Source organism: Trichosurus vulpecula, chromosome 1 (assembly GCF_011100635.1).
Source record: "Trichosurus vulpecula isolate mTriVul1 chromosome 1, mTriVul1.pri, whole genome shotgun sequence".
In the NCBI taxonomy this organism is placed as follows: domain Eukaryota; kingdom Metazoa; phylum Chordata; class Mammalia; order Diprotodontia; family Phalangeridae; genus Trichosurus; species Trichosurus vulpecula.
In genome coordinates, this window is record NC_050573.1 from 426,495,151 (window position 1) to 426,521,783 (window position 26,633).

Below are 26,633 nucleotides of genomic sequence, written 5' to 3' on the forward strand. Positions count from 1 at the left end.
TTTTGACAGAACACTGCAAGTATTTTTCCTTGGGGTTTTTATGGTTATGTGCTATTGAAGTATTTACCTTGCCCATAATATTCTGTAATAACAATTCTTAAATTAGAGCTTTTTCTAGTAGGACTTCTGATTACCTTCATTTTTTAATACAGACCTCTGTTCCACATAAAAGAAAAATCATTATAACTATGACTTGCCTCTGAAAATAAGTGGTAAACATAATAATGTTTATCAAATAAACTATTTTTGCCTGCATTTGTAACACAAAACACTGTCACTATCATTAAGGTGTTTGAAATAGAGTTGGGTGATAAGGCATGAAAAGTTAAATAACAATTTGACAGTAATAAAGGTGGGGAGAAACCTTGTATCTGCCATTTAATTTTTTGGTAATACTTTCCTTTTTTTCCTTTTTTTTTCTTTTTTATACTACGTGGATGTCTGATTTTAATAAATTTTACAAAGCAACAAATTTAAGAAAACATTCCCTGTAGAAGATAGTGGATGGTGTGTTATGATATTAAAGTTCACTAGGATTCATTCAGTTTCCAAAAACTTAATAATATAGGAATTTTTTAGCTGTTCATAAAGGGAGCTAAATGGGAAATTTTGTTTTTCTGGTTTAAATAAAAAGACCAAAAAATCCATGAAAATGTTGCTTCCTCATGGAAGCTAATTCTTTTTGACTGATCATTTCCTTGGAGTCATATCTGTTGTCTAAGTCATGACTGAGTTTTTAGAGATAAATTAATCAAGCAGCCAGTGCAGTACATATTTGAAATGTGCTTACTCCCAGGATACTAAAGTTCACATTCCTTCATCTTGCCACCTGTTGGATGCCCTTTTGTTGTTACTCATATTAAGCAATACCTTACCATTGTGGGTTTTTACTTAATTTTAAGATATGAAAACAAAAGGACCGCAATTATTTGCTTTTGAATCAAGCTTCCTAATTAAGCCCAAACTTTCCAGCAAATATAAATGTATAGTACATTGGCCATACGGTGTTGCATAGTCAGATGAGTTAAGATACCTCTCTACATGTCAAATGAACACATAGCAGTGTCCACGTCATAACCAGTCTTCTGTTTGGAATGCAAATGGTGTTTCTTTCTGATTAAAAGAAGATATATAGATACATAGATGTATGCGTGTATGTGTGTGGGGGGGGGTAAACACCCACACATGTGCGCGCATGCGCGTGCACACACACACACACACAGAGTTTCAGGTCAGAATTAAAGTTTCTAAGATGCATCATATTTTCCCCATGTTTTGCTAACTGTTTTACTCAATGATCTTTGTAAACAATTCTTGGCACAGTGAAAAAAGTGGATTTGTGATCTTCGTGAAATCATTTTGGCGTTAGCTTCTTTAGCTACGAAATGGCCACTGAGGTCGCATGACCTGAGAATATTTGATTTTTAATTCCACAGAAGTTTTTGGCAGATTAAGACAGACTAGGTGTTCTAATTTTCTTTGATCCAAACAATTTTTTGAAAGTGTATCCCCAGTATGTATATGAAAATAATTTATGAAAAGGAGAAAAGAAGGTCTTCTATTCATCAGTCACTACCCCAGAGCATAAATCCTCCCAAGGATGACGGCCATAGCCAGGAGGTGACATGGTGAGAAGGGTAATTATGGGGAGGTGAAAGAAGTGAAATTTACTAATGGCACCTTTGCAGCTGCTATTGTGAGTGCCCGCATAGCGTTTGGGTTATAATTGCCCTGAAAGGCTGACACTCAGAAAGAGGGAGGTTAAGAGTTCCAGTAAACAGAAAGGGCAGAATGTTAGAGATAAGCCCCTATGATCGGATATCAAGGAGGGTGGGATGTGACCTATGTTGCCACCCTCTAATTGGTTGATCACATGCCTCTTAGGATCAAGCTACCCCCAGCCCCCAGGATTCTAACTTCTACTTGTAGGCCAATGAATTAGATAGTAAACTGCTAAATTTTAAGATGATTTCAGAATTTTAAATAATTTTCCAAATGTAGGGTGACTGAGACAGAAAAACTGAATTTTATTATAGTAGACCAAATATATTACAGAAAACTGAATTTAGGATGTATTAATTATTCATATTTTGTAATTAGGGTCAGATTTTTAGTATTATCTTATCTAGCACAATTTTTAAGCACAGTTAATTTTGTCAGTGATTATCTATTTGCAAATGCACATAAACATTCTATAGCTTTCCTAGAAGAATAGCTAATTGGTTCATGCTTGAAATTCTGGCTCCTTCTTTTAGATGTCTACAAGACAAATATAAATATTAAGAATTAATTATTATTATTATTATTTATTATTTATTATTTATTATTATTAATAATATTAAGAATGTTGTATACTGTGAAATATAAAAATGAATTTTATTTGACCTATTGATTTTCCATGCTGCTAAAAAATTAAAATGAAAAAGTATCCTTTTTAATCTCCTTCAGCCCCATTTGTATTATTATTAACATTTTCAAGGTAAAGAATGTGCAAGGAGGTGCTATTTGACCTTTTGAAGAGGACGTTAGATGAACAGCATGTGTGTGTGTGTGTGTGTGTGTGTGTGTGTATAAAAACAATAGTTAACTGACTGCAGCCATTCTCCAGCCAGACAGTTAATGGATAGATGAATAGTAAACTGCTCTTTCCCCAAACTTCTCCCAAATTGATTCTGCCTCTTCCATCCAAATCTCTTCATTTCCAATCTTAATTTTGAGTCATTTCCCTTATACCTATAGCATTTTCTCTCTAAAACATAGAGAAAAGTAAAACTTACCAAAATTCTTATTGTAATTTTGATTTCCAGGAAATTACTAGCTCTTATTAAATAATTAATGACTTTCATGCATTTTAAAAAACTTCTAACTGGGTCATTCCATAAGGGAGGAGCTCTGGGAAAACTAAAGTGCAACCGACTGAATAGTTTTATATCATCAAGTAAAGAATGAAATAATGCTCAACCATTTGGATTGGCATATGATACAAATTTATAACATTGTTATAAGCTACTATGTCTTTGGTCATAAAGTTATCATAGAAATTATAATGAGGACAATAATAGCCAACATTTATATAGCACTTACTTTGCATGTTACAAATATTATCTCATTAGATCTTCACAACAATCCTGGGAAGCGGGTGCTGTTATTATCTGCATTTTATAGTTGAGGAAACTAAGGTAAACAGATGTTAAGTGACTTGCCCAGGGTCACAATAGCCAGCAAGTGTTTGAATCCGTATTTGAACTCAGGTCTTCCTGATTCCAGGCCCAATACTCTATCCACTATGTCTCCTGATGGCGTTCACCATCATGATGGTTCTTTATCTTCTGATCCAAAAATTTAGTCAAATTTATTTTATTAAATATTTCTCAATTACATATTAAAAAATTAACATTCATTTTTAAAAATTTTAAGTTCCAGATTCTTTCCCTTTTTCCCACCCTTTCTCCACCCATTGAGAAGGCAAGCAATTTAACAATACATGTGAAGTCATGCAAAATATATTGCCATATTAGCCATGTTGCAAAAGACAACGTACACACAAACAAAAATAAAATTTAAAACATATGCTTCAATCTATATTCAGAGTTCATCAGTTCTCTCTCTGAAAGTGGGATGGCATTTTTCATCATGGATCCTTTGCAATTGTCATGGATTGTTGTCTTGTTAAGAGAAGCTGAGTTTTTCACAGTTGGTCATCCTTAAAATATTATTGTTATTGCGTAAAGTTGTCTTCTGGTTCTGCTTGCTTCACTTTGCATTAGTTCATGTAAATCTTCCCAGATTTTTCTGAAACAATCCTGCTCATCATTTCTCACAGCCCAATAGAATTCCATCACAATCATATACCACAACTTGGTCAGCCATTCCCCGGTTGATGGACATCCCAATTTCTGATTCAAAAGACCTGCTGCAAGTATTATTTTTTACAAATAGGTCCTTTTCCTTTTTCTTTGATCTCTTTGAGATATAGCCCTAGTAGTACTGTTGCTGGGTCAAAAGACAGGTACGTTTTTATAGTTCTTTGAGCATAGTTCCAAATTGTTCTCCAGGAAGGTCAGACTAATTTGAGCTCCACCAATAGTGCATTAGTGTCCTAGTTTTTCCACATCCCCTCCAGCATTTGTCATATTCCTTTTCTGCCATGTTAACCAATCTGATAGGTGTGAGGTGATACCTCAGAGTTGTTTTAATTTACATTTCTCTAATCAGTAGTGATTTAGAGCATTTTTTCATGCGACTATTGATAATTTTGGTTTCTTCTTCTGAAAATTGCTCGTTCATATCCTTTAACCATTTATCAACTAGGGAATGGCTCTTATTTTTATAAATTTGGCTTAATTCTCTATATATTTGAGAAATGAAAGCTTTATCAGAGAAATTTGCTGTAATTTTTTTCTCCTAATTTCCTGTTTTCCTTCTAATTTTGACTGCATTAGTTTTGTTTGTGCAAAAGCCTTTTTATTTCTTGTAATCAAAATTATCTATTTTACTTACCATGTTTTATCTCTTATTTGGTCTATGAGTGCATTTTTAAAATAGAAATAATAGCAGTTACTACCTGTAGGCCTTAATTTAAGAATAGTAGATAAGTGCATGATGACAGAAATTATTGTTAAATGTTAATTTCACTTTGCAAAAATAATCAAATTACAATAAGATTTGTCGTATCTTTTCTTTAAATATGGAGCTCCTTTGACATTTCACAATATTATCAAATGAGACTTTGTATTATAATGGAAAGAAATTTGGATTTGGGGTGAGAAGGGTGTGTGTGACATTAGAAAGTTACTTTACCTTCTCGGAGCCTCTGTTTTCTCATTTAGAAAATGAGAGAAGTAGACTATGACCTGTCTTCCAGTTCTAAAACACTATGATACTATGTAATCAAATTTGGTTTTACATATAGTTTTCATAAAATGCAGTTGCATTAAATTTATTGATTTAGCATTTGATTTATAATATGTTAAGCTAAACCTTTTGGATAAAAAGTTTTATTTTTCTGCATTAAATGTATTCTTAATCAAAATTGTACTAATATGAATGGACCTTCTAGTGTATAGAATTGATTCAAAAGCTGTTAAGTTAGATGGGGCTTATGCTATAGGTGAGGATTCAGCCCTGAAATATTTGTACAAGGTCACATTCTTAGTGTCATCATTAACAGTGAACTGTAATACCAGCAACTGATATTTCTTTATAGTTAGTTACAAAGCATTTTACATATATTATTTAGTTTGAACTTCACCACATTGCTGTGAGCTAAGTAGTCCCATCAGAGTGGGAACTAGAGCCAGGATCTCGAGATCTCCATCATTCTAGGCTGCTTGAATGAAAGCTTTTGTTGTTTTTAATCATCCTTCATTGATTGAGTGCCTACTAAGTGGGAGACACTGTGCTGTGCACTCTTATTTGCAGAATCCTACCTGACAGACAGGACCACAAGCCATTATGTGTTAGTTCGATTCGTTGCCCCTTCAAAACATTGTGAGTGTCCTCCTGCTGTCCAGCGTGGGCAGCTGTGCCCTTCCACTCCTCAGTGAAGCCCTTTGATTGTCTTGTTGTCTCATAATTTGCTCTGTTGAGACAAGTAGACTCATATGATAAAATTTCTTAGTGGAGAATCATATGATAAGTCATAAATTCTTGAACACTAGGTGCTACACCTTTGATGTTTGATTTCTTTATTTCCTTTAAAGCCTTAGGAAATGCAATCTTGTAATATTTGAAAACTTTTAGTCTGGTCTGCAAAAAAATGGTAGTTTTTGTCCTGATCTGTGTATTATTTTTTATATAAATAGTGCAGTGTTTCAGTAGTCTTTATTATGCTTCCTTAAATCTTATTTAAAGATAATTAATTCTTGGTTAATTTTTGCCCAATTTTGTACATAGGTCTATCTGACAGAAAGTTTATAAACATTTTGGGTAATCATTTTAATTCACATCTCACTGTTGCAGCAGAGTACAGTCGGGTTTCATCCAAAGTTGATTTGTCTGACTTTTGGTGTGGGAGAAAGAGTTGGAAGAATTTGATAGCTCCCCACTCAGTTTTCATTGGCTCGTGAAGTGATTCTTCAGAAATAACTCTCATACCTGGGGTCATGGAATGCCACCAGGCTAAACTATTTGCCAGAAGCACCAAGTACCAGCAATTTTTAAAGAAAATTGTTGCAAAATATTCACATTTAGATAGAGAAAGTTTCAATGCTGTAATTGGAGAAGGCCTTCTAGATCTAGTCCAACTTTGCTCATTTTACAAATGAGGAAACTGAGGTCCAGAGAGATTGTAACCATAATTCCTTTCGATTTCCCAAAGTCTGTTTTGTCTGTTGTTGTTATTGTTTTGATGAGAGGTGGGGAGGTAGGGTATGGGGAATCTATTTTGGTTTTATTTTTTAACACATTTTAAGTTGGAGAAATTCATAAGAAAATTATAAACATTATGAACAAAATAAGTTCTTGTGAACAAATCAAGTTAGATGAAAAATGAATGAAAACAACAGAGTATTGGACTGGGAATCATAGGATATAGCTCCAGAAGGGACCTAGAGATCATTTAACCCATCCTGCTCATTTTGCAGATGAAGAAACAACCCCAGAAAGGTTTAGTGATTTGCCTAAGGTTGTAAGACTTGGATTTGAGTCCTGGCTCTGCTATATATTAGCTGTGTCACATTGGGTGAGTCCTTTAGCCCCCTGAGTTTTACCTTCTTCATCTGTCAATTGGACATAATAATGCTTATGTTCACAGAATTGTGAGGAGCAAGTAAAATAATTTATGTAAAGTGTTAAATTTTTTTCAGTGTTGACCTTAAGAACCTCTTCATTAAAATAGACCTCTTAAAATTCTCCCCACCTGAGCACCCTCACTCACCCTCCTTTTCCTCCCTAGAAACACATAGACAGACAGACAGACAGGCGCGCGCGCGCGCACACACACACACACACACACCAATTTCCATTGAAAGTTGCTGCTACAGACCCTACTATATTTGTTTGGCATGTTTTGCAGACCTAGCAATACAGCTTCTGAACTCATGGCATATGTGAAATGTCAGTCCAAGTTATTTTTCTTTGAAAATTTTTTTAAAAGAATGTAAAACCGATTTCTTAGGTTAATTACTAACATTATGAAAAAAAAATATGCTTTTCTATAAAAGTTGCTTGGTTGAATGTTTTGTAAATATGATCTTATTGACATGAATAAAAGTTCTTGATTGAATTTTTTGAGTCTGGATATTGTGTATGTTTTATTTGAAAAGTAAGTTTGTTGATTTGCACAGTAGCTTTCATCCTTTGTGTGTGTGTGTGTAGACTTATCTGTGTCTGTGAAAGCGAGAAAACGGGAAATTTAAAGTTGCTATGATATAATCTGAGCTTAGAAAATTGCAAAAAAAAAAATTAAATCCTTCAGAATTTTTTGTTTGTTTGTTTTACAGATTTTGAGAACTTGTTCCCATAAAGTAGTGTTTCCTTTTTGTACATAGATTTAGAAAATGTGTAGGATTGTTTACTTTGGTATTTTGAACTGTAAATTCTTTTGGAGATTGAATTGACAAATTAGATTAAGTCTTTAGAATAGTATAATTTCTTTATCTTGAAATTTCCCACATTTTGGGACAATAACTTGAATATTAGCATTTTATGGATTTTTCATAGTTTTTAACACAATGGGATTTGAGCCTCTGGTTCAAACCTTCTGTATTAAGACTTATTGATCCCAGGAAGTCAGTTAACCAGTACCTAAAAGAAATGAGTTTTTACAATGGCAACCTGCGTCCATTTCAGAAATGGTTTTTAATTTGTTATTGTAAAATTTCATGTGTTTAAGTTTTTATTTTTGAATATTCCAGGGGCCCTGTGGATGTGTATAGTCTTAAATCCCCATTGCAAGTTGGAACAGAAGGCCAGTTGGCTAAAACAGCTGAAAAAATGGAACAGCGTTGATGTTTGTCCCTGGGAAGATGGGAACCATGGAAATGAGCTGCCCAATTTAACCAATGCTTTGCCTCAGGGTGCAAATGCCAACCAAGGTTAGCCTAAATTGATACTCTGTATTGTTATGCGCACATAAAATCAGTTTTCGTAAGACAAATAATAAAGTAAGAAAACTGATTTTAGCCACTTTAGAATTACCTCTTTAATTCAATGGTTTGATATGTATTTTTTACTTGTATATTATTTTTTTTCTTTTTTTTTTAATTTGAATTAAGCCCTCAGACCCCTGAGATCTTTTGATGTGTAGATAATTTTTTGGGGGGGAAAAGTTTGGTTGGTAGATTTCTTAGAGACTTTAGCAAATGTTAAAATACTATATCCTTATCTACTTTGTTTAGAAATAATATTTTGTAATTTAAAAAAAAACAAGATGGAAGTGATCAAAAATAGATGAAGGAGAATGATGGAATGCCTGAAGAACCATGTAGGTGACCATTACTTATGTCTGCTTTAGGTTCACATTATTGGACTAGATGATTTTTGAATGCTGTTTCTAGTTCAGAGGCCCGTGTCTAATTTAAGCTGTTAAATTTAACCACATTGACAAATTATAGTTGAACAAAATTCTTTATGTTAATTATTTTAGTACAGGAAGTGCACATTTCATAATCTTCTGTTTTTATATCTGACCGTTGTTTGAATTCTTTAGGATTTTAAAAACTATATGCAGAAGCCAAATTTATTATTTTTACTTATCTATCATAATATCATCTAAACCAATTGATAGTGCTTGATTTTTGTGACTGCTGTCCTGATAAGCTTTTTTTTTTCCTTTTTGCATTAATGGGGTTTTTTTCCTGTAATTTTTTACAGATTTTTAAAACTATAGAAAAGTTCCTGTAATTAATTAAAATAGGCCAAGACTAGAATTGAGTTAATACCAATCTTTATGTGGCCTTTGATGGCTTTGTAAGTACAGTTTTGTACTTCTCTCATAGGTATGAAACCCTGAATTTGACTGAAATAAGGTTACTAACAGGACAGTATATTTATTTCCCACAAAGAGAGAAATCATCTTGCATTGTTCTTTAGTAATCACTGTATCGGGTCTGATATTTGGACATTTAGAGGGATTTCTACCCTCTGTGTCCAAGAAACTTTTGAAGATTTCAGTCTTGTGACTGCAATATTAGAAACTTGTGGTGTCCTTAAATATCCATGAAAATTATATTCAGTGACTTAAAAACAAATTAGTCATCCCCTCCCTGTCCTCCCACTTCCAACCCCCAATTTCCTGGACATTCACCATCTATTCTTTCAAGTTTCCAGGGAAGAAAATGCCTGAATTTGTATAGACAGTCTCCTCTATTCCCCTCTGTCTTGTACTTAACTGACTCCTTGTTCTCTCCTCTCTGGATTGGCATTCCAACATAGTGTACTCCCTTTTCTTCCTCTCCTACCTACAGTTCCCTTTGTGGAAGTGTGGCCTCTTGGCAGGCCTGGGAACCCTGTTAGAGAAGTAGACCAGGCTCCAAACTAAGCAGCACATTTCACCAGGCTGGTGAATATGCAACGAGAATTTGGTTCCCTTGGGCAAGATGTCTGTCTGCTTTGCCCAAGAGCATTGGCTTCTATTCTTAGCAGAGTGACCACATCTAACAGCAGTAATTGATGAGAGAGAAGTCCTGACAAAGGACCTCTGTCATAGTGTAAGAAAGTACTTATCTGAACTGCCATGACCCTGATGACTCTAAACTTTGAGCCCTAAATGGAAGTGTATGCTAAGGCTCATCTGCTGAAGTTTAGCAGTTTGCAAATAAGCATAAATATTAAAAGCCAAATAGGCCCTGGCCAAAAATTAGTTATAATCATTCAAAACTAAAAGAAGTATTCGCCTACTGTAAGAGAGAGATTGCATATATCAGCTAGCCTCAGACTGTTTAACCTTGAGCAAGTCACATAGTCTCTGTGGGCCTCAGTTTCCTCAGCTATAAGATGACAGGGTTAGCCTACAAGATGTCTAGATCAAGGATTCTTAACTCTTTTTGTAATATGTATTTCTTTGGTGGTCTGTTAAAGCCTATGGATCACTTCTCACAATAATGTTTTTAAATGCATAAAATAAAATATATAGGGATTACAAAACAAGCCGATTTTATTGAAATTGTTATCAAAAAATTACAAAAAAATTTTAAAACACACGAAAGACACATTTAAGAAATTCTGCTCTAGAGTCTGTTCTAGCCCCAACTTTTAAAGTTATTTTATACTGTGTCAAGCTAAGACTAAATAAAATTGCCAACACATTTCATAAAACAAGTTGACCTGAAGTTATTTTGCTACTTTTTTCATTAAGAAAAAATGAGGTTCCTGATTCTGATATTCCATGATTCCGTGATTATTGCCAGACTGTTCTAGGTGCACATACTATACATCAGGTAGAATTAGTGGCAACATAGGATTTCAGATAAGCTTTGTCCTATGAAAAACTGGGGAAATAATTGACAGTCTTCTGTGGGGGGAGAAAATAGCTCAAATTCTAACCACTCTGTTGGTTGGTACTAATAACCCCAGTAGTTAGAATAAGACTATCCTTTATTCCCCAAACATTTCTTTTTTCCGTTAGGTCCTGCAACTTTGAACCCTACTCGGATTGTATACTTCTACTCTCTTGTGATGCCCCAGCATAGACTATGCTGGTGACATCACAGCAGTCATGGAACCTGCCCTGGAGTCAGGAGGCAGTCTGTAGGGTGAAGGTAAGTGCAGTGGTTTGTTTTTTAACTATGTTGTGTGGCTTTGTGAAGTGTTAAATATTTATACTTATGCCTTTTGGGATGTAAAGTAGCATTTCATCATTATATCCCAAGGAGCATAATTTTTTTAATTGTGCAAAACCGCACAATATAGTTTAAAAATATAACCAAAAGCACAACACTTACTTGTATCTTTAAAGGCTGACTGTATAATCCTGAACGGTTCCATGGCTGATGTTGCATCTCTTGCATAGTATTTTGTGAGAGCTATTGATCTGATCAAGGGTAGCCTACATACAAGTATCACAGAAAAGGGGATTAGTGAATTTCCACATGATTTTGGTGCTGAATGCCTCTTTTGAGCCCAGTTGCTGGGGGTGGTATTTAGCATGTATACCAGAGTTGTGAATATTTAGTTTGCAGGTTGCCTTTAACATTAGCTTCATTGGCTGCAGAGTTTTGTGTGTGTGTGTGTGTGTGTGTGTGTGTGTGTGTGTGTGTGTGTGTGTGAGACAAAACAAGAGTGAGTGAGCAAGTGGTGTCTCTTGCCCCCTAGAACTTAAGAGATGAAATTCTTCACCAGAACTTTTCTGCATAAGGGGTACAGGACCAGTGTATGCAAGGGTGTTTATGGACATCTGGCAACATAATGGTGTGAGTGACTTATTCACATATGAATAAGAGCTGATGGCGCTTTCTGCATTGTGGAAATAACAGATTCGTCGAGCAGGCCGCATCGGACGGTGTTCACACGGGCCATTGAGGCATGCGATCTCCACTGGCAGGATAGCCACTTACAGCACATTATCAGCAGCGACCTATACACCAACTACTGTTACCATGACGACACTGAAAACTCCCTCTTTGACTCTCACGGGTGGCCCCTCTGGCATGGTGAGTGGCTACACCGGAAAGATGTTTCCATGACTTGTTCTTTGTTTAGTTTCTATAGCATTATTGGGGGAAGTGGGAGGAGGGGTGGAGTACTGCAGGGAGGGGGAAGAGATTCAATAGTAGATGAATGAAAGCTTGGCAAATAAGAGCTGAGTTTTGCATTCAAATTCTAGTGCCAATATAGTTTCTTATCTCTGAAGAATATTTAGTGGAAAACCATTTTCATTAGATACAATTTTTTGATAAATATCAGAGTGGCAACTTTTCCTCATAAATTTCTCTGTTTTAGAACATGTTCCTACAGCCTGTGCGAGAGTAGATGCGTTAAGGTCTCACGGATACCCAAGAGAAGCGCTGAGGCTAGCAATTGCAATTGTTAATACACTAAGACGGCAGCAGCAGAAACAACTGGAAATGTTCCGAACTCAGAAGAAAGGTACATGTGAGAGAAGAGGGTTTCATTGGCAAGAAATTCTGGGTGATGACATACAACTTGATTTTAAACTGCTCATGAAGAATCTGTATCTAAAATGAAATCAATGGAGATGGCATTTATGCACTTCATTTTCTTTTAATTTTAAAATTTTGAATGGTTAGTCTGCGAGAAATGCTAGGCTTTTTCTTCCTCCTTTGACCGTTGGGTTGGAGGGCAGGGGGAAATCAGAATTCAGGAGAGAAATGAAAGAGAAATTTAAGATTTTTCCCCCCCAAGGTAAGTTATTTTATTTGGTGTATGTGAAATGAAGCCTGAGGGCAGAGAAGGAATTAAGAGAAAGAAAGGTCATGTAGTGTTTGAAAGGAAGGAGGAAATGAACAGTTTTCTAATTAAGAGTGAAAATTTTTGTAGTTACGAAAAGTAAATCAGCTGGAACATATTAGCTGAAAAGATATTTACCAAAATGATGATAATACATTTTTGTGTGTGTCTAGGCCGGTATTACCATTTTTTCTTTGGGAGACTTTAATGGTATCATCATACATCATGTATATAAATACCAACAATACACTAATCCCGTTCTTTCTTTCTTATGCTGGTTGCTATAAATTTCTATTCAAAAATTTCTGGAAATAGTAAAAAGGTCATAGATTATTTTTATTTTGCACTTACATTGATCTTCCTTTATCTAAATAACAAAGGCTGCTTACAATTAATTATGCGCCTCACAGTCTAGAAACCCTTCGTATAGGTAGTACTGTAGGAATTTTAAAAGTTTTGTTGACCTGCATTTTTAGTCTTGACACCTATGATGAGTTTATTCTAACTCTGCACCTTGCCTTGCCTATAGTAGCCATTAATAAAAGTTTAGTTGTATTAAAAGGTTCTGGGAATTGTGTTCATTTCTTATTGAATGTTTATAAAGGTTATGAAATGTTATTTTCGTGGGAATTATACAGTCAGTCTCTAATTTTGAACAACTCAGCTTTCATTTGACCTATATACACAAATAGATACCAAAAGAGTCCTGATATACAGCCCTTGCAGTGGCTGTGGGATCTTTTCCTTTGTTCCCCCAATACAGAACACCTGGGGAATGAACTGATTGACCCACAGATGTGTTTTTTTTTTAATTAAAGAGAGTAAACAGTTTCTTGAACCCCAGAAGCAGATTCTCTGCATTAGCCCCTCCTGGCTCCTGGTCCCATTCTATGGGGAACCATCCATATTACCTGACCAAAGATGTGTTACAGTACCCCAGAGTTGGAACTTGAAGCCTGTTTTCCCATAGAAGTGATACTACAGATGATTAACTTAATGCGGAAACCAGACTACCATTTATAACATTTTTCATGGGAAAATACGTTGTGAGCTTTTACCAAACAACACAAATCAACTTTTGTAACAACTTGTTTGTGATTTAGAGGCTTTCTGTATCTTTTTTGTTGTTCTATTTCATGATATTATGTTTTGTTGGTTTTTTTGTTTTGTTTTGCTGATGAGTAATTTGTAATCAGTTGCATTATTTTTAATGTCAATGAGAAGTAGTTTAATTTGGGTGGTATTAATAAATATTTCCTCGTTCTCCCTTCTCCCCTTTTTAATGCGCCTTCTGCAGAGCTGCTCCACAAAGGAATAACATCAATAACCAATCTAGAAGGTTGGGTCGGTCATCCTTTAGATCCCATTGGCACCCTCTTCAGTAGCCTTATGGAAGCCTGCAGAGTAGAGGATGAAAGCTACCCTGGATTCTCAGATTTTGCAGGTAAAACAGTTCAGACTTGTGTGGGGTTTTTTCGATACTGAATGGCATAAAACTCTTCCTCAGTTTTGTTTTTTAAAATACATAAAAATTACTTCACAAATGATTAGCATTCTTCATTTAGAAAATAATTTCAACTAACTTTAAATTTCTTAATATACTTTGCAATATTATACAACATACAAAGCATTAAGCCTTACTAAAAGGCAAAATCTTAGTTATGGAGAGTATACTCAGAAAAAGAATCACTTGCCTTTTATAAAAAAAAAAAAACTACAGTTCCTGATGTGTAAGTTTGGGGGGAAAGTTCTTTGAGCATGCCTCTTTTTGTTTTGCATGATCTGGCAGTAGAAGGCAGCACGTTATAGTGGCCTTAGAGTCAGAAAGACCTAAGTGTACATCTTCCTGGCTTTGTGACCCTGGGGAAGTCATTTAATCTCTCAGCATAGCAGGCTGTAATTGTTGGTCTGCTCTAGTAGAGGAAGTTTCTTCATTGAGAGTTCTTTTCGCCAGTGAAATCATGGCTGCTGGCAGGGGTCACAACCTATCGGACTAAAGCAATATCGAAGGAATTGTTGAAAATTCATGTTACAAATACTCCATTCCTTTGCTCCTGCAACTTTTTGATTGTAATGTTCATTAGCATATTCCTTTAATTTGTCATATTGATAATTATATTTTAGCATATTCATATTAAAGAGCAAGAGTCTCTTCCTTTCCTTTTTTAAAAGAAGCAAAAAGATTTCTATAAGAAATGCACATTTATTACCACATATGCACATTTGCAGACACTTATGCATCCTTACATATGAATAAATATTAATCCTAAGCCTTATTAAGTATGTGGAGAAAATGGGCTTCATTTAAAGAAGTCTTTCCATTTTAGCTGTATGTTTAGCCCATTTCTTCTGTATGACTGCACAGGGCTTAGTAGTGCCTGTTTAGGTGCCAATGAGGTGGGTCCCTCTAGTGCTCTTGTAGCAAAGTTGGATAGAGAGATGAATTTACCTGCTTCCATGTAAGCCCTCGGAGGGCTTTTCTCCTTGGGTTAATAGTAGCCCTGTTTTTGCCCAAAGACTCAGGAATCCATCTGCTCATCTTACCTTTGGGGTTTGATAGAAAATACTGTACACTGTTTGAGGTTTATTTTAATTTACAACAGAAATCTACTCTGATCACCAAGGAATGCTCATTAAAAGTATCATTTTTGAAAACAATACACAGTCAATGATGTGAAGAACCTTTGGAGTGAAATTATTCTCGTTAGATCCTGGAGTTAAGAATACAGGACCAACATCTTGTCAGATCTTTACAGCTCGTATGGAAGTAAAGAAAGTATCATGAGTGATCTGCTAGCTTTTACTAGTTAATATTCATTTACTTTCAGCTGTATGTTTCATTAACTTCTTTTTAATTTAAATATTTTAGGTCTGTTCACTGTGGGACTGAGTAGAAATTTGGAGGTGATTGATTTACAGTAGGGAGATTCCTTTCTTAATTAAACAAGATGTTGGGAAACTTCATTTTTATGTAACAGGTTTTCTGACTCTCCAGAGGATAAATATTATAATTCATTAAGCAGCATTTGGTAAAAATAAATATTGGTATGTGTCAGAGTGTATAGGGAAAAGTAGCATGTGAACTACCATTTCTTTTGTTGTTTCTTCACAGAGAATATGGGGCAGGGCAAGTCTCTGGAGTACCAGCACCTGCCCACACACAAGTTCTTGGAAGAAGGGGAATCATATTTAACTCTGGCTGTGGAAGTAGCACTAATAGGACTGGGGCAGCAGCGGATCATGCCAGATGGATTGTATACACAAGAGAAGGTTTGCCGAAATGAGGAACAGCTCATTTCCAAGCTACAAGAAATCGAATTGGATGATACATTAGTGAAAATTTTTCGCAAGCAAGCAGTCTTCCTATTAGAAGGTACCTTGATGAAGCTGCTTTATGTTTTCTTATTGAGCTTTGTTTAGAAGATAGTAATGCCTTCATAGGTTGCTTGGCAGTAGCTTTTCTTTGACATTTGAATTAATTTCAAAATATGATCATTTTTTTAAGGAGTTTGGTCATCAAGTGATCATATACGTATTCATTTTGCCCAGGAGATAGGATCACTTAGGGGACAAAAACAGTTCTTAAAATTAAAAACTGGGATGAGAGGGGAAGGGAGAGCAGCCTTATGTTTATAACTCATCAAGAAGCATCCCTATTTAATGCCATATGGTTTTGAATAGGGCTGCTTTGTTTGGGCCATCCCATACCAGAAACAGACATAAGTTCCCATTTGCTTGGACAATTAAATAATGATGTTATAATTGAGTAACGTCTCTGAATTATTGGCTCTTGTGTAGTGTCTGGGTTTTTAATGTGCTGTTTGCAAATACTGCAGTACAAGTACAGAGAATTTGGAAATGAATGAGTGAATTCCCACTGTCTGTGATCCTGACTAAGAGTTCCTAATGATTCATTAGACACAGGTTAGCCAACCTAAAAGTTTCATGCAGCTTCTAAGGCAAACTGCAGTTTTCTTTGTAAGGTCAAGACCAGAAAGAAATGCGAAAAGCCTTAAATAAACATCTTCAGTAACTGATAACGTGTTGCATTTAAAAAACGTGGGCCTTTGAAAACGTAAATAATCAAGAAAATAATACTTTAATGCCTCAAGAAGAAAAATCACCGCACTAAAAAGGTTTGGTTTTGTTTTTGTCTTAAGACACAATAGAAAGTGAGAATCAGAGTAAGACAGTTCTGAGAAAATAATGTAAATTAGGACTTGGAGGATAGATTTTAGTTTGGTTAGGTAAGGAAGCAAATTTTTATAGTTTTATGATCCTCAGTTTTCCATAAAATTGAAATACCTGTTCTTCCTGCCCCCACTGGATTGTTATAAGAAGCATGTTTTGTAAACAGTGAAGCCCTTTGTAAAGGTAAACTGTTGTGAGAAATGTTCAAGTAGTTTGGATGAGGAAGGATGGTTGCATTCAAAACAGAAACAACCAAAAAACTACATTAAAATACATTGAAGTGTTTTACCCTTTTATTATCAGTGACTGCACAATAAAGAAATTGCATTTCTTCCATCTAGCAAACATAAGACCTCTTTTCTCTACCACAAATAATTTTCTTTTGTCCTGATAAGTAGGGTCCTGTCATACCTCTAAGTATAGTGAAATCAATTTTGCTTATAGTTGAAATAGAGAAACTGAATTTCAGACTATTTAACTGTAAATCAGTACAAGTTCTGTGGTTTCACTTTGAAATTTAAAAGAAACTATGTTGCCAATGTCAATGCATTCATTCAGCAAGTGTAGATGGGAAGGTATTTTTTGTTCACCATGAATGTCACAGTTTATTAGAAAAAATGGATTTTGATAGCTTACATTTAATTTTGTTTGGAAAATATATTACAGGGTTACAGTATCCTTTAAAAAATTGTTATCAACTTTTATCAACTGAGGGCTAATTACCCTTTTATTCTGATGAAACTTAAATAGTTTACCCTTTTATTCTGATGAAACTTTCAAATAGTAGAAGTAAATAATTCTTTGTTATTGAATAGTATTCTTTTAGAGTACTATCTTAACAGTTATAATTCACGGCCTCATCCTAGCTTGTAATTTAGAATATCTCTGGACACCCAGATTTATTCTGCATGTCCCCAGTGGTCAGTGTGTCTCTCTGTCCCAAAGGCTAGAATGTGTATTCACCTGTACGTTTGTAAACCCTCTGTCATCTAATGGACAAAGCTTCAAAAAGATGTTCTAGAAATTTCTCCTGGTTTTACTTTTCAGAAAAATGATTCCTGTATTGTGGTGGCCCTTACAATGCAGAAGGGAGCACCACTTTCACATAGCCCTCTGGTTTTTCTGCTTAACTTTGTGGCACAGTCATCTGAATCATTGCTTTATGACATAAATTTTGAACTGTCTTACAAATACCAGGTGACCTTTACTTCAAATTTTCCTCCTCTCTAATATTACTATACCACTTAGATTGGAGTTCAATTAACTGAAGTACTGCTTATCCCGTTTTTATAAATTTTGGTTTAAGTACTTTAATCAGCCATGGTAGTAATTTAGATAAGTAAAATCTTTATGCTCTCCCTACAGCTGGACCATATAGTGGTTTAGGAGAAATCATCCATCGAGAGAGCGTTCCAATGCATACATTTGCCAAGTATCTCTTCACCTCTCTCCTACCTCATGATGCTGAACTGGCATACAGAATTGCACTGAGAGCAATGCGGTATGTATAGAAAGCCCCACTGGGAAGAGGCAAGCAAATTTCCCACTGGGAAAAATGGCCTTTAACTGACTCCTACTACTAATTCATTCATGTTTCCTGTAACCAAGCAAAAACTAAGGAAACTGTTTGCCTATGCGTCTTGTGTTGTTTTTTAAAAGCAGGAAAAGAACCATACTTGGCGTGCTAGTGTGCTGACATACTAATTTTAGGGATATTTTTATTGGTTTTTTTCTCCCTCTTTTCCTTCTTAGATCTAGAGTCTGGTATTAGTGAGTTATTTTGGGCTGTGTTTAATCACAAGGCAGTTTTCAGTTGAAACCTTCCTAAATAATTCATTACTTTTTGAAAATTAGATTTTTTGAAAAAGTAAAGAATAATAAATGTGCTTGACAAAATCTAATTGAGGCCTTCAGAGCTGCCATAGTTTTCACTTTTAGGTAGTTGTTTCCCTATCTATCAATAATGCAGGAAAGCAGTTGCATCACAAAGTACCTTTATGGTTGGCTCAAAGACAAGAACACAAATAGTATCCTTACATGTAAAAGTAATGACTTACTGAGGTTTTCAGAGGTCTTCTCACTTCATACTCCTTATGCTGTGAACTATTCATCAATTCCCCCTTTCTTATATGTACATTAAAATGTCTTTCTGTGTTTTTCACTTTAAAAAAACAAATTTGCTAAATAACTACTTGTCCCTTCTCCAGCCAACCTTTGTGTGGGTTCAGGATGACATTTTTTCCATTCTTCACTGAATCTTGTGAAGTTGTAACCTGTAAAACTTCAAGAATACAAGAGGAATGCTAGCTTTTCTTAAAACATAAGCTATTTTACAAATCAGGCCCAAATTCCTAATGAATAATATAGAATAAATCCCACTGCAGTCCCATCCAAAGAAGGGACCTTAGAGCTTGAGTAGTGTGAATGAGTAAGAAGTTTACATCACTCATTCTGTGTGCATAGCCGTTGCCATGGGTTTTTAAGAATACATACCATGCCTCTGAACTGTGTCCCATATGTCACTCATTTTAAACAAAATAATGAGTGTGACTTTGAATCTGTTCAGGGAATTGCCCATAATTAAATGTCATACATTCAGAGAGCTCTCTCTCTCATATCTATCTATCTATCTATCTATCTATCTATCTATATATATATACATACACACACACACACACACACACACACACACACACACACATATATATATATACACACACACACACATATATATATATACACATATATGTATATATACACTCACATACACACTCAAGGCTAGAATTTCTTTGATGCCTCCTTAATTTTTCAGATTTCATCATTTCAGCAAACCTAAGTACTTACTATGCATAAGGCACTGTTCTAGATTCTGTGCATACAAAGACAAAAATGAAGCAGTTTCTGCCTTCAGGGAGCATACATTCCATCAAGGGAGATGATACATTCACAGATTAGTAGAAACAAAGTATTCACAAAACAGGGGAGAGAGACGGACAGACAGAGAGAGAGAGAACACTTGGATGAGGAAGGGAAAGGCCTCTTCTAGGTGCCACCTGAACTGACTCTCGAACAAAGCCAAGGATTATAGAAAGTAGAAGTTGAAAACCACATTTATGGAAGGCATGAAGGACTACCAGTGCAAAAGCATGGGGGAGGGAGAGAAAATATTATGTATGGGTAAATGCTAGCAAGGCCATTTTGAATAGAACACCTGATGCACGAAGAGAAGGAAAATGAAATCATTAGAAAATTAGGTGGGAGCCAGATTGTAGAAGAGCCCAGGTATCAGAAAATTTTGTTTTTTGTGCTAGAGGCAATAGGAAGTTCATGGAAGATGTTTTAGAGTGTGATGGAAGGTAGAGAAGGTATGTGACATGAAATATCTAGAAATATTCTAGAAATATCAATTTTGTAACCTTGTGAAGCATTTATTGGAGAGGGGGAAAACTAAAAGTAGGAAACAAATTAGGAGTAGTCCAGGGTAAGAGGTGACAAGAGCCTAAATTAGGGTAGTAGTTGTGAGTGGAGAGGAGAATGTGAGGGGTGTTGCTGCTATAGAACTGACAGTTAACGACTGATCATATGTGAGGATTGAGAGAGAAGGAATAATCAAATTACTACAAGTTTACAAAGCTAGGAGATGACAAAGGTGTGCCATCAATAGTAATTGAAAAGTTTGTGGGTGAGTTGGGTTTGGGGGAAAACATAGTATGTTTTCCTTTGGATATGCTGGGTTTGAAATGCTTAGAGATGTCCACCAAACAGTAACTGGTGATGCAGTAACTGAGTTCAGCGGACAGATTGGGGTTAGAGGGATGGAGAGAGATGTGTTAACTGTCTGACTGAGACCATGTAAACTGTAGAGATCTCTAAGTGGGGGAAGAGTGCTGCAGATAGGCCAGGACAAAAGCTTGGGGCTTTAAACAGTAAGCCTATGCTTATTGTTCAGGATACAGATGATGATTCAGCAAAGGAGACCATGGGACAGATAGAAGAACCAAAAGAGACCAGTGTCACAGAAACTAAAGAAAGGCTGTATCAAGTGAATGTTGTGGCTGGCAGCATCACCTGTTTTGAAAATACTGGAGATGGTGGCCAAACTTTTCCAGTCTCCAGGATGATAACCATTATTAAGTAGTAGTTTAATACTAGTTGTATTTTGTGGACAGAATGTTTTAATAGAACTAAATTTACTAAAAATGAAATGGCATTTTCTGTGACATATTGAAATCTGGACATACTCAAATCCAAAATATTCCATTCCTTTTGTTAAGAGTAGAACCTCAAATAAAGTACTGGCCCTGGAGTTAGGAGGACCTGAGTTCAAATTCAGCCTCAGACATTTGACGGTTACCAGCTGTGTGGCAAGTCACTTAACCCCGCTTGCCTTGCCAAAAAAAAAAGTAGAATCTCAGTGTTACCACATTCTGATACTGTTACCATTGGCCAAGTTTGAAAGCATTGTACAGAATAATCCTCATCTGTAGTGCCTGCTGATTTAAATTACCTTCAAAGTGCAAAGACTCCCTTTAGTCTCTGGTTCATTGAAAGGCAGTTCTTGCTTGTATATAACAACAGAACAACTGGGAATATTGTTATTTTAAATCCCCTCCACGTGCCTCTGACTAGAGAAGCCTTGCAGGAAGCTGCTGTGGAAGAGGTACATCATAACAAACACTAATTTTTAGAGGAGACCAGAAATAGACCAGCCCAGGCTCAGGAAATGCTCTTTTAACATTCTTTCTTTTCTTACTCTGTAGTACTGGTTTGCCTCTAAAACAATTTTGGCAAAGTTTGCACTTGGATAAATGGGTACTTTTTGGTTTTTTAATTAGCCTTCAAAAATTATATACCTAACTCTTCCTCCCCCAGTTCCAATTGATAGAATGATTTCTTTTGTTTAGCCAGCAAGGCAGGTCTACAACCTATACGGTAAGCTGAGAATACTTAATGTTTTCTGTGAAACAAGAAATAAAGAAATAATTTCAAAATGTACCCAATAAAAGACATTTTTCTGTTTAAAATTATATCTCGTAACTCTATCTCTTTATCTGTCTGCTTATATAATTATATACCCAACTCTTCCTGCCCCTGATTCCAACAATAAAGAAACTTTCCTCTCACCCCTTGTCACCATATCACCTCTGCATTCTAAGCACAAAAAAGAAGGAACATTGCCCTCCCATAAAGCCACAAACGTATGTTACCCTGGGCCTTGGGAAGTATTATCAGACACCAATCCATTCTAACACATTTTGCTTACAACTCTTAATTCCATACTACCAGAATTTGCGGTGATACAGTGAAAAGGCTGTATATTATTTCCTATGTGATTAGGTTGTTGTTATCATAGCTGTTTCACTATTTTTTCCCACCAATACTTACATTTAGAAATGATTTAACATTTGCTTTGTTTTCATCATGATCTTCACTTTTAGTTTATTCTGATCAAGGCAAGTTGATTCCCAAGACTAGAAATTTCAGTGAAGTTGTGGGGAAATGTGAAAGGAGTCTGAGGATTGAGTTAATATTATATTTTCTGAATCAAAAAAAATGCCAAAGGCATATTTTGTTGATACCTGAAGGGTATAAGAAAAAAAGCTTTTATCGTGTGTGGAAATAAGATAGTAGAAAAGACAGTTTCCTCCCTTTTCTCATCCAATTTTGCCATTAATCAATTTGTTTCCTAATCTCAGGTGTCTCCTAATCTCTGTTTCAGTCCCTCTCTGCCCTGATCTCCATTGCTAGTTTCTCTTTATCAAATTTTTTATGTAAATGAGTGAATTTGAAAATTGAGTCAAGAATGAAAAATATGGCAGTAGGAAAAAATAGCTCTTAGTGTTCAATAGCTTAGTTTGCCTGTCTACTCTCATCTTCCTAATGATACACAAGGAGGCAAATCTCTTAGGTTTGGGTGATTAACAGTTAATGAGGCTTTTGGCAAACTGACTTTGAAATGCTGGCAGAAGAGAGATTGTCTACCACAGCTCTTGCACCTGGGCCATGTATGCTTTCTCTGTAGTCAAGCAGCTCTTGTGGCTTTTGCTTGCCAGTAACCATGGTTATAATGATGGACAAGTGAAAAGAGGCAGCCTGCCTTGTCTTCTCATTACAGATTACTAGTATTGGAATCTACTGCTCCAACAGGAGATATGTCCCGCCCACACCACATTGCATCAGTTGTTCCGAACCGGTATCCCCGCTGGTTTACCCTAAGCCACATTGAGTCCCAGCAGTGTGAGTTGGCATCAACTATGCTAACAGCAGCCAAAGGTACAGTATTCTCTTTTAGACATAAGTATTTTGTTTTCCAGGGAGGGTAATTTTTATTTCAAATTGCTTAGTTGATAGTAATTCCACTGTAAGACAGTTTTTTCATGGTCATGATTTTTAGGTTAGGAGTAATAGAGCTGATTTAAGTCTGAGACCCACTTACCTGAGTCACCAGACTATCCCCTGTGTGGCTACTTATTTTGCAGATAGGGGATTAAAGTGGTTATTTAGACTCAGAAATAGATAAATGTCTGCTTAATTTTTCATTCCTTAAAACATCCATGAATAAGATTTAGGGAGCTGTTTGTTATTTCATATTGATTTTGTTTCACATATGCATTTGCTTACTAAAGGTGTGTTGTGGTGTGTCCTTTTTTTGGTAAATCTGGTATTCATTTACATTGAAGTAATTATGGAACACAATTATAATGTCTGTTCCATCAGTAAACATTTCAAATAAATTAATTTGTGTAATTGTTTTTCTTTCTTTCCTTTTTTTCTTGTATCGTGCATGTGTGTCTGCTTCCTCCCCCTTGTGCATTGCAGGCGATGTTCGGAGGCTTGAAACAGTATTAGAATCCATCCAGAAAAACATTCACTCCTCATCACACATTTTTAAGCTTGCCCAAGATGCATTTAAGATAGCAACTCTCATGGACAGTTTGCCAGACATCACTCTTTTGAAAGTGTCTCTGGAGCTGGGCCTTCAGGTATATGACCAATATTATTGTGTGAGATTTGAAAACTTTTGTTTTTACTCTTCTGAGGATCGGTAAATACAAAGAAGACTTAGTTTTATTAGTATTAGTATAGGTAAGTAGACCTGTTAAGTATTCAGAAAAATAGACCTCTTGAGGGCATTTCTGATTCCCAGCTAAAAGGACCTGCTTTTTGTGGATGCATTCACTGTCCTCTTAGAGGCTACATCCTTGTCTTTTAAAAGATGTGAAGTAGTATTTGCAGGCAGCATAATAAATCCCTGTACCAAAAATCAAGAAACCTGGACTCTGGTCCCACCAAAGTCCACCAAAGAACTGTGTGGTCTTGGGCAAATCATCAAACTTATCTGGGCCTCAGCTTATTCATCTTTAAAATGAGGATCAACATACCTGCCCAGCCTTCCTCACAAGGTTGTTGTGAGGCTCAAATGAGGTAATATATGTGAAAGTGCTTTGAAAACTGTGAAAAACTATATCAGTGTCTGTAAAATCCATCCCCCTCCCAGTAAGAACAACCCCTCCACCTTGAACTATAATCCTAACATTCTTTCCTCCCTTGAGTGAATAGAGAAAAGATGATTAATATTCCCTGAATCTGTGATTCAATATAATTCAAAACTTAAACTTTTTAGAGTTTTATATTTTCAGAAAAACCCGATGTCGACTTTATTTTTGCTTTTTAGTTTGTTCATATTGCACATACCACTTGGGGAGACTTATAGTTTTATGAGTTTTTTTTTTTTAATTTCCATTGCTTGGCACATAGTTCTTCCCAAATTCAAGGCCTGCTCTTTCCATTATACAGCACTACTCAGCACAGTAGTACAGAGCTGTAAATGTAGAAGGTAAAGGGTATTGGGTAGAATCGATACCAAATCTATGATACTGAGTCTGACCGCTTGGAAAAGTTCCTTTTTTAAATAAATCTCTCCAGTCCAGAACAATTAGGATTTTATTTACTGGCACATAAGAGCAATAGTTTTTAATTGATTAGAAAGCACACGTGTACGTGAGGACTGCCATGATAGAATTGTTTGACTTCTGGTTATTAGATCTCTCATGGTTTTCACATTATAATAACTTTTATTACCATTCCATTTATTTATACTATTGCTGATTATATTTCAAAATTTTGGCAGGTCATGCGAATGACATTGTCAACTTTAAATTGGCGACGACGGGAAATGGTGAGATGGTTGGTAACGTGCGCAACTGAAGTGGGTAAGTAAATGTATTTCAGAAGACAGCTTCCAGAAATATCATTTCTGTTTCTTGTCATCTTTGGGGATGGCAACATTTGCTTTGGGTTGGCCAGAAAAAAAGTGGTTTTCCAGTTTTTGTTATACTAGTAAAAGAAGAAATACTAAGGAAAAATATAAAGCAGATAATAAGAGCTTGTTTCATTCTACTTTGTTCTTGAAGTCTGAAAATTCTTTCAGGTCAAATAATGATCCAGTTTTCAGTGCACTGGAATACAAGACTCAGAAATATCAGGAATATACTTTTATATAAATTATAGAAATACTTCATTGCAACACAGACTAAAAGATGAATTTCCCTTTTTGTGGCCAGGTCCTCTGTTCTTTAAGCAGCTTCTGAATTCACCTACAGAATCTTTATTTTCATGCTTCTGCTTACTTGAAAAGTAAAATTGATTGTTAAAAGATTATTAAAAAGAAGTTTCTAAAAAAACCCCATTTCTTTTCCATATGCTCATAAACCAGTTTAATTATAAATTTTGAGTTTAATTTTACATGTCTTGATTATGATTATAGTTCCCTTGGTGTTAGTGTTTCAGAAAGGTAAGTCTTTTTTTTTTTTTAAGGGTTCTCAGAAATTCTAAAGTGCCACACCTCGTTTTTCTTCCCTTTATCTTCTTCTCCTCTACCCCACCCTCACACTCCAGCATCCCAGGCACTGGACATTCATTCTTTGTTAGATTAATGGCCTGTGTTCAAGCTGCTCCTGACATGGAAGTCTGCTTTCTACAACTCTGACTTTTTGAGATCTGAACATTGACTAGCGTGTCTGAATAAGTCTACGTGATGATACCCCATTAATAAAAAATAATAATGAATGTTACCAATTGAAGCTGAATAGATCTCTCAGGCCTTCTCATCGTCACTGTTATTCTAGGGACCTTACCACCTGAAATGAGTTTAATGTTGGTAAACATACAACTGACAACAGATGATTTAATTATTGTTCGTATTAGGTTCTTCCTCAATTATGAAGAGTACAAGAGTATGTAGTCCTATTGACCCTTATAGGGTCAGTAGTAACTTTTAATGCCTTTTTAAAGAACAGGATAGCCAAATGCAGAGAAGAAAGACAATTTTTACTGCCTATTGAAGCCATTTTTATAGCCTCTACCTCTCCTGATGTCCTCCCCTATGCTAGTGCTACCCCTGTGTGAAAGCATCTTGTTGTCAGTGTAGGTATACCCCCCTGGCATCACTGCCTTCCGTTCCAGGTGTTTGCATCCTTCAGTTATCTCAGTTGACACAGCGTTGTTGATCTATCCTGTTACTTTAAATGGAATGAATAAGCAAGCAGCATCTTACTGTAGAGTAGGTGAAGCAGTGCTGTCCATATGATTCTTGACCAGTTGTCTTTCAGGACGTGAAGTGCTTTTATTACATTCTCATGATTATCTAGTTTATAGTTACATGTGAAAGTATCCTAGAGTGAGGCCTTTGTGGGTTAGAAATGACCTGTGGGAACTGACTTGAGTCTATAGGTCATTGACCATGTACATTTAAATGAAGCTAATAGCAAGTTTTTTAACTGCCTTAATCTTCCTCTCAAATTATGAGAGTAAAACAAAATCACAAGTTCCTGTTGAGAAAATTATAACCACTGGGTGTGGTTTAGGGGAGCTCAAGGCAGTGAGAAATTAGTGCTGGCCATGAGAAGATGCCCTAGCTGCCCATGATCAATGACTCATAAAGCACATCGGGCAGATATTTCCCCCCTGCAGTAATAAAGTGGGATGAAACAAACTGTACATTTCCTGAAAAAAAATGCCAACAAAAACAGAACGGCAGTTGTTTAGTGTAAGTATTGGTTATATTATCTTTCTTTTTTCCTATTTGCATCAGA

At 35.8% G+C, this 26,633-nt stretch overlaps 1 protein-coding gene across 1 annotated transcript in view; it reads left to right on the top strand.

Annotated features, from left to right (window-relative positions):
• The window catches only part of ZSWIM6 (zinc finger SWIM-type containing 6), a 214,738-nt gene that overhangs the window by 186,504 nt on the left and 1,601 nt on the right, over positions 1-26,633 (top strand). The window contains exons 5-13 of the mRNA XM_036741249.1: positions 7,857-8,036; positions 11,415-11,591; positions 11,881-12,027; positions 13,646-13,792; positions 15,461-15,721; positions 17,905-18,040; positions 22,655-22,812; positions 23,359-23,522; positions 24,671-24,752. Of these exons, the coding sequence (XP_036597144.1) occupies positions 7,857-8,036; positions 11,415-11,591; positions 11,881-12,027; positions 13,646-13,792; positions 15,461-15,721; positions 17,905-18,040; positions 22,655-22,812; positions 23,359-23,522; positions 24,671-24,752 (1,452 nt within the window). The remainder of the gene's footprint in view (positions 1-7,856; positions 8,037-11,414; positions 11,592-11,880; positions 12,028-13,645; positions 13,793-15,460; positions 15,722-17,904; positions 18,041-22,654; positions 22,813-23,358; positions 23,523-24,670; positions 24,753-26,633) is intronic.